Source organism: Acartia tonsa, chromosome 4 (genome assembly GCF_053477335.1).
Source record: "Acartia tonsa isolate MP-2025a chromosome 4, ASM5347733v1, whole genome shotgun sequence".
NCBI classification, from domain to species: domain Eukaryota; kingdom Metazoa; phylum Arthropoda; class Copepoda; order Calanoida; family Acartiidae; genus Acartia; species Acartia tonsa.
Window position 1 is genome coordinate 12,373,938 of NC_137263.1, and position 18,224 is coordinate 12,392,161.

Genomic DNA, 18,224 nt, shown 5'->3' on the forward strand with positions numbered 1-18,224 from the left:
CTAACCTTCCTTTGCCGGCCTCACTTCAAAAAAAAATATTGAAAAATTACAATTAAGAGGTTAATCTAACTGTGAAGCTAACCATAATCTAACAAATCAAATTATAGACAAACAAATGCTATGTTAAAGTCAAAACAACATTAATTCGAAAATATTTGTATTGAGTTATTATTTATTTTATTCAACTTTTTCCTTGTCTCTAAGGGCTCTGATATGAAGCAAAACATTACACTAAACCCGCAATATGATATATATAAGAATTCTCTTAAAACATAACTTAATTAGAGAAGGCATTCCAGAGATCTTTTGCCTCAACACCAAAAAACTTAAAACAACATATTTAATGTCGAGGCTGCAAATTCTAGAGGGAAGAAAAAGATCTTCAAAATTTTAAAGAAATAAATAATAAAATAGCCTAAAACCCTCCCAGGATTTATAAGAATCTTTCCTAAATTGGAAAACTAAATCAGTTCAGTGGTTAGGAAATTCTTTAAAATCCTTACTTTAAAATCCTTACTACTTTGCATAAACTGTATACTCTAATTATAGGCTTATACAAAAAAAAATCTTCATTATCTGGAATATTTTACTAAAATTGAATTCTATTCAAAGCGGAGGTAATATAAATTCCTGAAATATTCGTAATTAAGTAAAACTTTTTCTAATCCTTTTAATTTAAAGTTATTGGGGAAAATGTCGAGCCTAACAACGTGTTATATCTAAACAAGGATGATAATATACTCAAGTAGCGAGACATATGATAATAATGAAAAACGGGCAAAGAGATTTAAAGAGCAGATGTTTTTTTTGTCATAAATATATAACAAATCACGAAACTTTTCACATAGTCTTAGTTAGGTTTAAATATTAATACTTTGTAGTATGACTATTAGGCTCAGTAATTTTTGTCATAAATTCACTTATCATAAATACACTTGTCATAAAGGTTCACTTGTCATAAAAACATTTGTCATAAAAGTACGTTTGTCATAAAAAGGTACACTTGTCATAAAAACATTTGTCATAAAGGTACGTTTGTCATAAAGGAACATTTGTCATAAAGGTACGTTTGTCATAAAATACATTTGTCATAAAGGTACGTTTGTCATAAATTACATTTGTCATAAAACCATTTGTCACAATGTATATTTGTCATAAATTACAATTGTCATACGTAACCATTTGTCATAAAGGTACATTTGTCATAAAGGTACGTTTGTCATAAAGGCATTCTCCCCCAACAGAGAACAATTATTTTAGGTTAGGTTAGGTTATAGGCTATAGCCGAGCGCTGCGGCCAGAGTTCACAGAGTTCTGTCGAAGAGGGGGGGGGGGGGCAATAATGGGGTACCAGGATAAAACTTTAAGTACCAGTATAAACTTTGGGTACCAGTATAAAACTTTGGGTACCAGTATAAAACTTTGGGTATTAGTAATTTATGACGGTAATATCCTCTTAGAAATTTTTTTTTTCAATTTTGAAATTTTGAGTATTGCCTTCTCCCGACAGAACTCTTTGAACTCTGGCCGCAGCGCTCGGCTCCCTAGCCTATAACCTAACCTAACCTAAAATAGTTTTTCTCTGTTGGGGGGGGGGGAATGCCTTTATGACAAACGTACCTTTATGACAAATGTACCTTTATGACAAATGACATTTATGACAAACGTACCTTTATGACAAACGTACCTTTATGAAAAATGTTTTTATACAAACGTCCTTTATGACAAATGTCATTTATGACAAACGTACCTTTATGACAAATGTACCTTTATGACAAATGTTTTATGACAAACGTACCTTTATGACAAATGTTTTTATGACAAACGTACCTTTATGACAAATATTTTTATGACAAATGTTTGTATGACAAACATACCTTTATGACAAATGTTTTTATGACAAGTGTACTTTTATGACAAATATATTTATGACAAGTGTATTTATGACAAAAATTACTGAGCCTGACTATTATACCAACTGACCAATAAATTATATACTGGATACTAAATGTTTTGGATATCTTTACATTAATATATTAAATAGCAGCTGAAAACTCTCAGGAGGGGGGAGGGGCAAGGGGGTCGAAGCTTTACCCCCCAAAAAAATTAAAGGGGGGGTAATTACCCCCTCCTTCATGATTGGGGATGCCTACGGCACCTTTAAGGTAGGGGCAAATTTTACATAGGGAGGGTAAAATAAAAATGATTTTTTTTTTTTTTGGGGGGGGGGGGTTAATCACCCCCTTTACCCCCCCCCCCTGGACGTCCTTGAGGAGGGGGAATTATTAGTAATAATCCATCCACTTCATGAACGTCCTTATAGACACATATTGTACGTTAAGGAGTTAAATTTTAATATTTGAAATTCAATAGAGATTATATCTTAAATTAATATTTGAAGGATATCTCTTGAGGAGATTAAATTTTGCAATAAAGATTAGATATTTCAGAATAAAAGGAATTAAATCAAATTTACATATTTTTAGATTGTTTACATCAAATCAACAAGTATGACAAAATCTATAAAAGCGAAGCTCAACAAATCAAACGTACAAACGAGCGTTGACAAACATATAATGACTACGCTTTTAAAATCAAACAAGCAAAATATACTTCTTGAAATCTAAACAATATTTTACACTTGATTGTAGAGTGGTTACGTTTATTGTTTAATGCCTACTTAGTACCTGATCGACCTAGTCATCCCTAATAACTAAAATCACTTACAAAATTTATGCCAAAATATCTAAAAACTTAAGCATATAGTGGACTGGACATATAGACTTTTAGGTAAAGATTATAGAGTTGCTACGATTTTTAATTGTACCTAACTTTATAAGAAATCATTTTTAAAGTTGAAAACTAGATCAGTCTTAAATCAACGATATGAGCAATATATAACAGACGAACAGACCTTAAATATAAAAGGCTTCGGTTTAAAAAATCCGCGTATACAATAACAATTATGACAATTTTTTTATAATAAAATAAAGTACATTATTTTTGAGCCAAGAAATGAGGGGTCCTAAGGGATAAGAAAATTAATAATAAATTAATATACATTACATCTTTTGTAGATTAAAATCATTGAACAATCCAATCAAGACTTCTCCAATCAAGTATCTAAGCCAAAGAATGAAAGAACTTAAAACAAATTGGGAATTTGCTTAATTTACAGTCCAATTTCCTCCCCCTCTCTGTTTAAAATAAAAAAATATTTTTTTACTTTTTAATATTAACCAATCGGAGCAACTACATAATCAGTATCATTCACTCTATCTAACTGGGGAAATTTAGCGAGCTAATTTGCGCCATATGTAGGAGTTTACAGAAAGAGAGATAGAGAGAGAGGGGGCGAGAGAGGAAGAAGAGAGAAAGAGAGGGCGAGAGAGAAAATAGAGAGGTAGAGAGAGAAAGAGCATTAAATGAGAGTTATGGTTGGTTACAGGAGCAACATTGAGTTATGGAGATTTTTCAGAGCGAGTTTTAAGAAGAGAGCGAGCGAGAGAAATTAGGGGAGAGAATAATATGAGTAGAAACCATTTCTTTATGAATATCATGGTTAAGAGAGCTAAAAATTTTGAGAGAATCACTTAGAATATATTCTTGTATGCATATTTAGGTTTTACGTTTCATTGAAGCTCGGCGACCGCCAGTTTTTGTGGCGCGGCTGATTTAAGGACATACTTACATTTTAAGAACTTGATTATACAGTAGCTTCGCTTATGACATTCTACCTTGTTCTAATAGGAATGAGTATTCAACAAGGATGACAACATCCATAAGAAGAGAAGCTCAAAAATTATGAATGGATATCCAGAAAAAATGAACTTTATTGCAGTTTCATAAAAAAAACATTAACTAAAAAATCACGAAACCGTGTAAGATTTATAACGTAAAAATCTAGGAATCGATCTAGCACCTCATCAAATTAGCAAATCTTAATGAAATTTTGGGGGGATAAGTGAATTGTAAACTTATTTAATCCCTAAAAATATCAGCCGTCTATCCCAGATAGGGGTAAAGAAAATCATAAAAACCTAAAAATCTAGGAATCGAACTAGCACCCCAACAAATATGCAAATCTCGATAAAACTTAATAAAAGTATGCAGAATATGAAAGTACTCAATCGCTGAAAATTTCAGCCGTCTATGTTGAATAGGAGTTTAGAAAATCATGAAAACTTAAAAATGTAGGAATCGATCTAGCACCCCAACCAACTAACGAGTCTTAATGAATCTTGGTGAAAATATGAACACTGTTAACATAATTAATCCCTGAAAATTCCAGCTCTCTATCTTTTATAGCAGCCGAGAATATCACGTTTCCCCCTTTCTGTCTCAGACGGACGGACAGACGAACGAATGGACATTTCTTATTATAGAGTAACTTTGCTACTAAAAAACAGATAAATAGAATAATCATATCACATAAAATGGTTGTCAAAAATGTTTTAAATGTATTTACTCTCTGGTGAAGCAATGCGATCCTTATATTATTCAACTTTTCATTGTCATTTAATCTATGGAATTTTAGCATATTCTTCAACATATGATAGTCTTATTAATGATGTCTTTAAACAGCAGAAGAAAGCTGTTCGCTGTATTTCTAATGCTAAATATAATTCACATACAGGATCGCTGTTTAAAAGATGGGGTATTTTGCCATTTCCTGCCCTAATAGATTATTTTAAATTAAACTTTATGTATCTTTATTTAAAAGATTTGCAGCCTAAATCATTCAGGATAGATAATTATTGGACTTTGAATCGAGACAGAAATGTTCCTTATGCTTTAAGAACTCAAGCTGACTTTGCTATACCATTTTCCAGACTTGCCCTAATTTCTAGATTGCCTTTTATTTCTCTACCAAAAACATGGAATAATTATGCAGAAATTTTAAAAGATCTAAAAAATAAGCCAAATTTTAATTTATTTAAACAACACTTGAAAAAAACATTGATTGAAAATATTGAAACAAACTGCAACAGACTTCTTTGCCATATTTGCCATTTAAATGCAATTTGAACTATTGTTGGTTGGAATGCTGCCATTATTCTATAATTTTATTATTCTGTGATAAAAAAATATTATAATGCAAAAATTGCCAGGTTTTAAACATACTACAACGCCGTACATTTCCTTTCATTTCTTTCTTTCTTTCTTTCTTTTTTTTGAACTACATGCTCCATTTACTTTTAATTTTTTTAAAGAAAAACAAATTTTTTTCCCTTATGATATTTAACTTTCATCTCATTTTTATTTTATTGTATTATATACTTAATAGGGCTTGATCTCTTTTTACCGCATGATCACAATGTTATTTTTTAATAATCTACTTTATAATAAAAAATTTACACATTGTGTTTTGCGTTAGGTCCTGCCACTAGGCAACATATTTGATATTTTTGTGTATTAAAATAAGTAAAATAAAATAAAACTATATAAACAATATACCTTTGTAAATATTCGTATCATATAATTGTGTTTTAATATGTTGACTGAAATAAATATTTTGATTTTTTGATTTTGAAAAAACACTGCTTCAAATCAGGATAGAATACAAATACCCACAGTTTAAGGCCAAATATCGAGAAAACGTGTTTGTAAAACTTTGGGTACCAGCATGATTTACAGTCCAATGACTCCTACCTACCTGCCATACATAAAGGGATCTCGAACTTGTACGACCTGAAAAACTTCTTGCTTCTTGAAAACCAAAAATGTTTTTAAAATATATTTTATTATAACAAAATAACAATATTTAGTAAATATTCAAAAATTAAATAACTTTGGTATTTTTTTCATAAAAAATATTAAATAAGATCACAAAAACGGATTAAATATGAAAAATTGATTCTGTACAATTATTAAATTTTGATAAAATATTAGTTTTTAAAAATTGATATATTCAAATATTTCCGAAAAGTCTTTTAATTTCAACAAATTCTGAAATTTTAAAAAAAGAAAATAACATAAAATCATAACCTTTTTATAAAAATAAAAAAACAGAATTTTTAATCTTATTTAACATTTAAAAAAAAGATTGTAGGTAAAACCGAGCATCTAGTGACTACGTGTTAAAAGGAGAAAGTTGTGGCAGAAAAATAGCCTAAAACCATCCAATACACAACATAAATATATCAATAATTGTACATGTGATTGCATTAAACTTCAAAAAGGCAAGATTGTTTTAAAGCTAAACAATTAGGTAACGATTCATGTGCATGTGTTTTTAGTAAAAGTAGCGCAACTAGTTCAAATCCGTACGTCTCTAAAAATACATTCCCCCTTTATTTTCAATTCATTTCAAAAGTATGGGGTGGATGGGGGGGGGGGTGGGGGGTCAGACCTCGATAGACTCTTTGAGGCAAGTCGCCGATAAATATTTTATTCCCTAAATTTTGCCTTGACAAAAGCAGGTAGAGGAACAAGGTATAGAACCATGTTAATGATGACCAAGAGGGCGGGGAAGGCAAGGTTGATGGCCGTGTTGGTCCAGGGCTCCAGAACCTGGTCCAGCTCCACGCCAGGATAGCTGTATCTCTCCACTAGGTAGTGCGTTCCATTTATATACCTACAACAAATAAATATGTTTTAGATATCTGTAATCAGTAGCTGGACAAAGTGTCTAAAAAAATCAGCCTTGTGACGTCATAAAAATAAAGGATTATCCATCTATTTTTTAGGGATTTTCTTTCCCACCTTCATTTATATGACGTAACATGGCTGTTTTTGAGGCACTTTGTCCAGCTACTGTAGTCATCATGGATATTAAGGTATAAGACAATTGACAATAAATTGATGTACTCACCCTATAATAATAAACAAAATTACCCTTCTTTAGACTAAATTAATTGGATTGAAATGCCCCATCTATATTTTATAAAAGTTCCTAAAGTTATCAGCAAACAAACGAAGAAATTGTTCTAAAATTTTGATTACCTCCTTCTCTTGTAATTATAGTAATAAATTTAAATTTATGCATGTTGGACTTCAACAAAGCGTTTGATGGACATTGACAGATTTTTTTTCTCGTAGCGTATCTGCTCTAAAATTCACTATGTATGTCCGTCCGTCAGTCAATCAGTCGGTTGATTTTTTTTGTGAAGATTCCCTGTCTATCTATCTATCTATAACTACCTGCATACAAAACCATAAGAATCTTTAAGACAAGGATAATCTTGTCCAATAGTTTCGTTCCTCCATCCCAGCCCAATCAAACTCTGTCTCTCATAATACTCAATACGGTTCATGATAGCTCCGCTGTACCTAAAACAATTGAAATAGGTCAATAGGTATCTTAAGAATAACAATCTAACATTTCGGATCAACTACAGTTCATGGTAAAATATTCCTGGTAACGAATATTTCCAAAAATCTATGAATTTTAAAGACTGCTAGCTGCCAAACGGCTGAACGTACAGATCATAAGCGGCTAAGAAGGCCTACATATAATCTGAAACAGCCAAGATCCGATGATGCACAGGGAAAGCTTCACTGAAGAAAAAATGCGTAAAATAGGTCTTTTTCGCGCATTTCTCTGCACTGCGAGATAATTATGCATTGTTGATTTATGGCTATTCCAGATTATTTGTACGCCTTGTTATGCCGCTTAAAACAGTGTGCGGGCATATTCTGTACGTTCAGCCGTTTGGCAGCTAGTTGCCTTTAAAATTCATATATTTTTAGAAATATTCGTTACCTGGAATATTTTACCGTGAACTGCAGTAGATCCAACATTTCTTTTGATAAAAAAAACCCGATGGTTTCTATTACAGCAACTATGAACCAAAAAGAATTTTGTATTAGATTTGGTAAGGTAAAGGTTAGAAGGGCCCCGTAGGGACATCACTACTCCCCCCTCCCTGAGAGAATAAGAATAATGTAAAAATAAGTATTGCGAGGTTGTTGATCATAAAATATTATTAAGTAAAATCACTAGATAAAGAAAAAAGTAATATACAATTAAATATGTTTTCTTTTTGTCAATTGTTTTACTAAAGTAAAGTAAAAAACGATAACGAGATAATACTTATATGTCAATAAATCACTAAATACCACATTTTAATGAATTTTCTTGGTGAACTAAAATCTTTGAATAAGTAGATTACAATATAAGAATCTTTAAGAAATAATGGATAACGTCACTGTATTTTCACAAGACCTATACAACTTTTTTCATTAAAGTTTCTTAAAAAAACTTTTTAGAAAAAAAAACATGCTGGTTTTTCTTACATTTATTACTAATAAGAAAGAGATTGGAAAATTGATGATAAAATAATGTTTCCTAGATTCTTCATAGTTTGTACACAAATTACTGGTGTGTGAATATATAAACTGTACACTATTTACTATTTACACAAATTTACCTAGTTTGAAAAATGTGATGCTGTGAGTATTGGTGCAAAAAATGGGGACATGATTCCAGTGACGTCATATTTTTCTTTCCCGAAAAAGGGAAGGGGGGAAGAAAATCTCTTCAAAAGAGATAGGGAAAACCCCCTTTTCTCCCATCTCTTTTTTTCTTCCCCCTTCCCTTTTTCGGGAAAGAAAAATATGACGTCACTGGAATCATGGCCCCATTTTTTGCACCTATACTCACAGCATCGAAAAATGTAGGATTCATGGTAATAAGTTCTGGAAGGCCAGTGTGTGTACAGAATAAGTACACAAAATAAAAGTATAACTAGTTTGAAAAATATGGGATACATGGTACATCAGTTCTAGAGAGCCAGTGTGTGTACAGAATATGTACACAAAACTAATAGTATACCTAGTTTCAAATATTTAGGGTATATGTTACATTAGTTCTAGAAGACTAGTGTGTGTACATTATATGTACACAAAACGGCTCAATACCAGCTGAGTATCCACAAATTCCCCAATAGTAACCGAGTATCCACACATATTTCCCAAGAGTAGTTGAATATCCACACTTTTCCCCTATGGTAGTTGAATATCCACAATAGTTTCCTATTGGTATTTTCATTATATCCTTTTATAATGCTGATTCCCATGACAATAAAGCACATTAATGCAAGCAATTCACACCTATCATTTAACTTTAATACAGATTTAGGAACCAAATATTGAAAATCCATAAAAGCGAAGCTCTGAAATGAAAGGACAAACTAACATTAACAGGATAATAATGCATAAGTCTATATAAAATTATTGTAATTATAGAAAATATGTTGCAATTTTGCTTAAGTATGCTACTTTAAGGACACATTTTTAGGACTTGATTATTGAGATGCTTTGCTTATAACATTGTGCCTTATCGTAATAAGAATCAGTATTCCTCAAATTTACAAACTACAAATATCATTTAGATATAAATCAATCCACGTATGTTTTTGCAGCTCATACCAATAACGAAATTAATTCGGTAAAAAATCACGAAACCTATACGTGTTTTTCAGCTGTCGTTGGGGGGCAACACATCGTAAAATTGACGACCTCTCCATTTGCCCCCCAAATATTATTTTAGATTTAATTCCCTTGTTGGTTATACCTTATTCCTTATGTTTTTGTCTTGAATTTAAGTTGTACAAAGAAGCCGAAAATCTCCACCCACTTATTGCACCTTGCACTTTAAAACAAGGAGGACAAAATCATTAAAAGCGTAGTTGGGCATACAATAATCAATTTGATTTGTTGGTAATTACGTTCTTTATAATGTGCTTTACAGGAATCATAACGCCAAGTTTGAAATCTACGGACGGACAGACTCACAGACCCTTATTAAAAAAAGCTTTGCTTTTTAAAATGATCAATCTAATGATCAGGGATAATAATTCAATATTTTTTGGACCAAAAATCCCTAAAGCCACGATTTTATAGAGTTGATATAATTTCCTAGAAATATAGAAAAACATTTATTACATTATATGAAAAAAAATTGCTAAAAAGGTTAAAAAGCAACATTTTTAAAGTTGACCTACGGACTTTCTATTATAGAGTTGCTACGCTTCCTAAATCGTACCTTTTGTATTAAATCGATAGGACAATTCTAACATGTATAAATTAACAAAAAAGCTAACCAAAATAATTGTTTCAAAACTTTTTTCCCCAATAGTAGTTGAATATCCACACATTTACCCTATGGTAGCTGAGTATCCAAAAATTACCCCAATAGTAGCTGAATATCCACGTGGATACTCAGCTGGTATTGAGCCCACAAAACTAATAGTATACCTAGTTTGAAAAATTTAGGATATATGGTAGATCAGTTCTAAAAGGCCAGTGTGTGTACAGAATATGTACACAAATTAAAAGTATAACTAGTTTGAAAAATGTAGGATATATGGTACATAAGTTCTGGAAGGTCTGTGTGTGTACAGAATATGTACTCAATAATAGTACTTAGTTTGAAATATTTAGGATATATGGTAGATCAGTCTAGAAGACCAGTGTGTCTACATAATATGTACACAAATTAAAAGTATACCTAGTTTGAAATATTTAGGATATATGTTACATCAGTTCTAGAAGACCAGTGTGTGTACAGAATATGTAAACAAATTAAAAGTATAACTAGTTTTAAAAATGTAGGATTTATGGTACATCAGTTCTAAAATGCCAGTGTGTGTACATAATATGTACACAAATTAAAAGTATACATAGTTTGATATATTTAGGATATATGGTACATCAGTTCTAAAAGGCCAGTGTGTGTACAGAATATGTACACAAATTAAAAGTATAACTAGTTTGAAAAATGTAGGATTTATGGTACATAAGTTCTGGAAGGTCTGTGTGTGTACAGAATATGTAGTCAAAAATAGTACTTAGTTTGAAATATTTAGGATATATGGTAGATCAGTCTAGAAGACCAGTGTGTCTACATAATATGTACACAAATTAAAAGTATAACTAGTTTCAAATATTTAGGATATATGGTAGATCAGTCTAGAAGACCAGTGTGTGTACAGAATATGTACACAAAACTAATAGTATATCAAGTTTGAAAAATGTAGGATACATGGTACATAAGTTCGGGGAGGCCTGTTTGTGTACAAAATATGTACACAAATTAAAAGTATACGTAGTTTGAAAAATGTAGGATACATGGAACATAAGTTCTAGAAGACGATTGTGTGTACATAATATGTACACAAATTAAAAGTATAACTAGTTTGAAATATTTAGGATATATGGTAGATCAGTCTAGAAGACCAGTGTGTGTACAGAATATTTACACAAATTAAAAGTATACATAGTTTGAAAAATTTAGGATATATGTTACATCAGTTCTAGAAGACCAGTGTGTGTACAGAATATGTACTCAAATTAAAAGTATACCCAGTTTGAAAAATGTAGGATTTATAGTACATAAGTTCTGGAAGGTCTGTGTGTGTACAGAATATGTACTCAAAAATAGTACCTAGTTTGATATATTTAGGATATATGGTAGATCAGTCTAGAAGACCAGTGTGTGTACATAATATGTACACAAATTAAAAGTATACCTAGTCTGAAAAATGTAGGATACATGGTACATAAGTTCTGGAAGTCCTGTGTGTGTACGAACAGTACAGCTTCCCAAGGCAAGGTATACACTAAAAAATAGATCGGTAAATTTTTTTTAATAAAAAAATAATAAGATAAGTTTTCATGAAACCATCCGCATTTAAAAAATGCACAAATTGGAACGAAACTAATATGGAAGGTCTTTGTTCCAAATATTTTCAAATCAGAAGGAAAGACCGTTTCCCCCTAAAACACTCTTTTTCTTAAAACAAAATTGAATATAAGGGTTAATTTTTGGAGGATTAAGTTATGTTGGGTGATGGGTTAGGGCAGTTTTCGCAGTGTTAAATTCTGCCTTTGACAGCTTGTGTAAATAATGGGGGGAATAGGGTGTGTAAATACATTTTCTATTTATTTATTTAATTCATTAAGGATCTATTCCTAGTAAGAGCAACACTGACAACACTAGCAGTGTAGCTACTCTTCACAATCAGCTGTATGGCGACTGTCTGCTGCTGAGCCAACAGGTAACAGCCCCAGACGGCCAGCCAGTACAATAAGAAGTCCGGATACCACGAGTATTCGGTAACGTAGTTTCCGCCCAATCCAGCAAGCTCCTAAAAATCAAAACTTATATTAATTCAAAAAACACTTATCCTTGTTTTAAGTGGGGGTTAAGGGGTATGGGGCAGGTACAAAATCGGAAAGAAGCATGTGTTCAAATAATGTAATTATTAATTTGTAAAATATAATAATGGCACCATTCATTTAGGGCCAGGTTTTAATCTATTTTCATCTAACCATTTATGACAAAATAATGATCACCTGGTAAGTATAGCTGGACAAAGGTTTGCAAGTGCTGCTGTCTCCAATATCTGAACCATTATCCTCCGGGCCTGTGCAAACCAACTCGGTTTTTAAACCCCTAAAAAATTCAAATTGTATGATTAATATTTTTCTCTCTTTTCATTTATTTTAAATCAACGGCTTTAGGTTGACTATTGGACTATTATAATTCTAAATAGTTCTAATGAACGTGACATTTGTATCTTTTTATCTTTTAAATGTTTTTCTGGGGGTAAGTGTGTAACAATCCCCCCCCCCCTCAACAAAAGAAAAAAATTTAAATCATGATAGGAGTAGAAGGTAGAAATAACCCTAAAGCTGAACCAAAAAGATTCAATGGCAATAGTAGCAGAGTTTTTTTATCAAACAGACAGACAGGCAAACATAGTTCTTTTTTTTTGTATGAAAGATGAACGATAAAAGATCTAATATACCAAAAATATACGCAAGTTTCAGAATAATTTCTCCTAAAAGTTGAATTCATTTTTTTTGAACATTTTATTGAATAATAAATCTTTTTAGAAAGATTTGTAAAACTCCGAGAAAACTCCATAATTTGAAAAAAAATGTACTGTACAAAATAGGAAGAGCCCTGTACCTGAAGAGTAAAATGCTGGCCAGGAGGGTAGACATGGCCGTCAGGGGTAGGCTGGAGGCCAGGTAGGACAACAAGAAGGTTGGACCAGAATAGATACCCTCCCGGGCCTCCTGGTAGTAACGGGTTCGGATACTGGCAACTAGAAAAAAAAATTTATACTTTTTTTATGCAAGTTCAAAACCTCGTAATGGAAGGACAGAATAAAACGCTTTGCTAATAAAAATGTGAAATTATAATATACTCACAGGAGTAGACAGTAGAAATGATAGCCATAAAATAAGCTCCGGCCAAACTGTTGAAAATCAATCCATTCTTGGTCACAAAAATTCTCTGGTACATTTTCTCCGTCTAAAATAGGGAAAAGTTGAGAATTGAATAAGAGAATATCATTAATTTACGTATACTGTATTTAGTCCATGGAATAAAGTATAATAGAAAGGAAAGATTCTGTTTGATATGGAAGACATTAATTATAGTAGGAAGAGCTATTTTCATTTTGTAAAACAAATCACAGAGTAAAAAAGGTAGAGTGCTTTCAATGTACTTAAATTAGACAATAAATAGAACATTTTAGAATAGTAGAAGAGTATTTGTTTTTTAAAAAAATCATAGAAGAAAAATAGAGTAGAAGAGCAGGGACGGATTATGGAAAAAAGTAGATATAAGGCTATTGTGTAGTAAAAAACATTGAGCCAAAAAGTAGAATACTTCAAATATACTTCCACTGTATTTATACCTGTAGAAATCCCCATAGAATAAAGTAGAATAGTAAAAATGTATGTAGTAAGGAAAACACAGAAAAATAGATTAACATCAATTACTTACACTATGTCCAGGATAGTAGAAGATCCATAGAACAAAGTAGAACAGTGGCAGAAGGATAAGGTTCAGAAACAGAAAATTAAATCCTTCCCATCTGAGCGGGCTATGGTGACTCCAAAACCGCCTGAATAAATCAACTATGATAAACAAAATTATCCCATCTCTGGATACTTCTAAATGTTTATTTGGAATTAATGGACTAAGTTATACTATTATCAGTTAATACTAATATCATAATGTTACACAGTTTGAAAAGGATAGGACCAGTCTGACATACATAAGTTTATGTCTAAAGTATTCTTTTATAGATGGGCTGATTAAGGCAAAGACACAACCTAAGTGTAGAAAAGCTTCGCTTTTAACAAGACTAATAAAATATTAAATTAAACCGACAAGAGACAAGAGGCCAGGTTTCTGACAAAAAATTATAAGTGAAAATTTCCCTACAACCCACTTAATTCTCTTCCCCCTTCTTACACACTTCACTTTAGTTACAGCATAAAACATGTTTTACGCCTACATTTCGCTAAAAAAATATTCAAATTTTCAGCAATTTCCAATGGAATTAATTTGCTGAATCACGGCCCCTGAAGATGGTGAGATTCAATAATGACAGGGCGATTCTTACATAAGACTATCATATCAATGCACAGCTTCGCTTTCAACAAAATTAACTGCCTACCCAATAAGATTGATGAAAACTGTGAGAAACCCAGGTCGTCCATAGGCAGTCAGAGAAACTCTTTGCTGGGTCTCGAAACTGTCAACATCCAACGCGGGGCCGGCATACTCCCTAAATACATTTTCAACATTATATCAACAAAATTAAAAAACCTAATGAAAAATGGCCTAAGATATGCTAGATATTCAACAATACGAAAAAAATTTATACAGACAGGCAAACATGGACTGATATATATTTTTTTAAAATCTCTCCAAAAATGACATGAAAAATGTGTCGAAGAAAAGCTAAGCTACGCAAAATTTCCTCAAGATACACAAAAATGCATTTTTACAAATGGATATTCTACTATTTTCTGATACTTCAGTAGAAAAAATTACAATCGAATAATTTTTAAAAAGTTAGACAGACAGTCGGACAAATATTTTGTAGAGTGTAGAAACTATATAGCTATTTTTTCAAAGAGCATATAGAATTTCAAATGTAAATTTAACCTGTAGGGGGCGCCCTCTAGCTTAAACTTTTCCACAAGGGCAGAAATCTGATTGTTAGATTCAATAAACCGTTCTCGAGATCTTCTGTCCACAGTTGATAAACATACTAAAAAAAGATATAATTTTTTTCTATAGTTTTCTGTGTATTTTTCGACGAAGCCCAATCAGTACCACTTTTGCGCCACTTTTGATCCCTGTGACGTAATAAAAATGAGGGATTCTCCATCTCTTTTTTAGGGGTTTTCTTTCCCACTTCTCCTCTCATCTCCTTCATTATATGACGTCACAGGAATCAAAAGTGGTACAGATTGGGCTTCGTCTATTTTTCTATTTTTCTATCTGTCTGATTGTCTATTTGTCTATCTGTCTATTAGTACATACATATGTCTTTTTTCTTTCTAAATATTTTTATCTGTTTGTCCATCTATATGACTGTCTGTTTATACATACATATATTGTCTGCTAGTTAAACAGACATATAAAATAAATACTAATCACACTCTAAATCAGTTCTACATAAAAACTTAATTACAAATTATTTTATAACTTTTTTCTTTTAATTACAACCATTAAGAGAATAAGTTCTGGGATCTCAAGGTTAAGATAATGGAAGATAAATTTATGTACACCAAAATATGCGATTAACAAAATAAAAATTAACAGTGAATAAGTTTGGACACTAAGGAATGAAAAATCGTATCTATAAAACTTTGGGTACAAGTGTAATCTACAGTCTAAGGTTCCCTCCCTCCCTGCAATATGTAATTAGTTAATTGTGTGTCCTAATTATAAAAGTAGTACGATGTATCTTTGTTTGTTTTATAAGATGCCTAAAACGATAACCCCCCCCCCCCCGGCCCTCACCTCTTAAAAACAATTATGAGTAATACTAATTTCTTAATTATTACAAATTTATGATATAAACCTTGCTTAAAGTAAAACAAGGATGACAACATTTATAATTATTAAAGCACAAATAGCCATAAATGAAAAAAGAAAAAGTTATTTATAGAGTAGATGTTTACTGGTCATATATAAAGAAAAAGAAAGAGTTTTCTTCATAGCGTTACGGAAGGGCAGATGTACAGATATAGTGAATTATATAGTAGCTTCGCTACAAAAAAGTATTATGTTTATATTTTCTTTACGATAAAGCGAAAAGTTGAGAAAAGTTTTGAATTTATAAATATGCTTTTAAATATTTATAAGATCTGGAGAAGAAAATTCTAAATATTTTCTTATATTTTTATATTCTGCGTATTTACTTATTTATAAAGTAAACATTTTCTATAAGCATTATATATTCATATTCTTCTGTTAGTCTGTCTATCAATCTTGTCGATGAAGTAATTGATTTGCAATTAATTATGTGTAAGTAATTCTTTAAAAGACAGACAAAATGAAAAAAGATAAACATTAAAATTGTAAAATGTTAAAATTAAAACCAAAATAAAAAAGATTAAAAAGAGATAAAAATTGAAATTAACAGACCAATATCTTTCCCTTCATTTACCTAACTCTGAAGAAATGAAATACTTACGATAGTACATCAGAGGGTTTTCTAGCTCTGGACAGGGGAATCCAATAGACCTAAAAAAAATTCATTTTACCATTATTTCTTTAGGATCTTTTATACGGCTGTAACATAACTAGAAGTATACATTTTAGCAAAGGATAGTTGTTAAAACAGTTATGAAAGGATTGATTGGTAAACATAATTTTTAAAAACCACAGAGAAATATCCTAAGACCATCCTAAGACTTAAATAAGAATATAAAATTGCTTAATAACATATTGGGATCTATGTGAAGCTTACCTAAATGTAGAACTCTATTGGTTCAGAAGTTTATAAAAAACTATACAAAAATAATTGAAAAGAAAAAAATATGTCTTTAAAAGGGAATTTTGATATACCTGAAGTAGTCAAGTAGACAACATCCCCCAAGCACAGGTAGGTTACTTTATCCAGATTTAAGGGACAATTGTCCAGAAATAATTGGTTCAAAAAGGGAAAATAAGTCGTTCAAGGGAAATTTTGACATACCTGAAGTAATCAAGCATCATCCTGGTGGCCCCAGTGTAGACAACATCCCCCAAACACAAGTAGGTTACTTTATCAACATTTAAGGGACAATTGTTCAAAAATAATTGGCCCAAAAAAGGAAAAAATGTCATTTGAGAAATTTTGACATACCTGAAGTAATCAAGCATCATCCTGGTAGCCCCAGTGTAGACAACATCCCCCAAGCACAGGTAGGTTACTCTATCCAGAAATGGGAAAATATCACTTCTTGGTTTTTCCATAGTTAACATGACAATCCTTAAAATATTAGAATAATTATTTATTTATCTTAATACAGACAGAACTCGCAGTTTGTAAAATATCATAATTTTTTTTCTCAGTTTTGTTGTCCACGAGGAGCCGAAGGCCCAGGCCAACAAAGCAAAATAGCTCAGCTGTACCAAATTAGTTGTGAATTCTGAGAACTCTATTTATTTTTTAACAGTCTTTTTACTAGGGTAGGATAAATGTTAAATTCATGTTACCTATTCATAAAATTCCAAATTACTTTTGAGTGAAGCATAAGATGATAAAAAAGATTCTTTAGTAAGGAAAGGTGTATATTTGTTGATTATTTACTTGACTGTTGAATGACCAAAGTTACAAATCATACAAACATGCCGAAAGATTTAAATTATAGAAAAGCTTTGCAATGACAAATCCTACCTGTTATACTTTTTAGCATGGTGAGACAAAATTGACACTATGAAGTAGGTATTCAGAGGATCTAAATCCCAGGTGGGCTCGTCCAATAACAGCAAAACTATAATAATTATTTTATGTTCATCCCATATAAAGGAGTAAGTTTTAATGCCTGAATCTTAAGATTTTGATAACTTCTAATATAATTGAGCTTTGCCCAGTTTAGTTAAGATTCACATTCTAGGGTGGGTTTAGGTTATTGTTGATTTTTGGATTTAAATTATTTGATGGTTTTAGGTCATTTTTCATCTCCTTCAAAGACGTTAGGGCCGCAACCGCTAGTTTTAAAAATAGTAGAAAAGATACAATGATGTGTTCTGGTGGACTACTTATAGAACTCTGACATACGCCAGAATTAATTAATACATCTTACTTGGATCTCTGACAAGTTGAACTCCAATGCAGAGCCTCCTGTATTCCGAAGGGTCCAGGGAGCTGACTGACCTATTGTGTAGCTGCGACAAGGCTAGGTCAGCCATTACCACCTTTACACGGGATTCCTTCACGTAGGCGGATACCTAAATCATTTTACAATAAAACCAA

General features: G+C 31.6%; 1 protein-coding gene across 2 annotated transcripts in view; it reads right to left on the minus strand.

Moving 5' to 3' along the window:
* Positions 1-5,727: 5,727 nt before the first annotated feature.
* The window catches only part of LOC145316114 (ATP-binding cassette sub-family G member 5), a 37,428-nt gene continuing 24,931 nt past the window's right edge, over positions 5,728-18,224 (minus strand). For both annotated transcript variants that reach the window (XM_080156420.1, XM_080156421.1), the window contains exons 6-19: positions 18,055-18,199; positions 17,646-17,742; positions 17,112-17,237; positions 16,458-16,507; positions 14,918-15,023; positions 14,424-14,534; positions 13,745-13,865; positions 13,165-13,267; positions 12,920-13,058; positions 12,301-12,400; positions 11,917-12,092; positions 11,475-11,564; positions 7,144-7,272; positions 5,728-6,577 (exon numbers count right to left, since the gene is read on the minus strand). In XM_080156420.1, the coding sequence (XP_080012546.1) occupies positions 6,391-6,577; positions 7,144-7,272; positions 11,475-11,564; positions 11,917-12,092; positions 12,301-12,400; positions 12,920-13,058; positions 13,165-13,267; positions 13,745-13,865; positions 14,424-14,534; positions 14,918-15,023; positions 16,458-16,507; positions 17,112-17,237; positions 17,646-17,742; positions 18,055-18,199 (1,680 nt within the window). In that variant the 3' untranslated portion in view covers positions 5,728-6,390. The remainder of the gene's footprint in view (positions 6,578-7,143; positions 7,273-11,474; positions 11,565-11,916; positions 12,093-12,300; positions 12,401-12,919; positions 13,059-13,164; positions 13,268-13,744; positions 13,866-14,423; positions 14,535-14,917; positions 15,024-16,457; positions 16,508-17,111; positions 17,238-17,645; positions 17,743-18,054; positions 18,200-18,224) is intronic.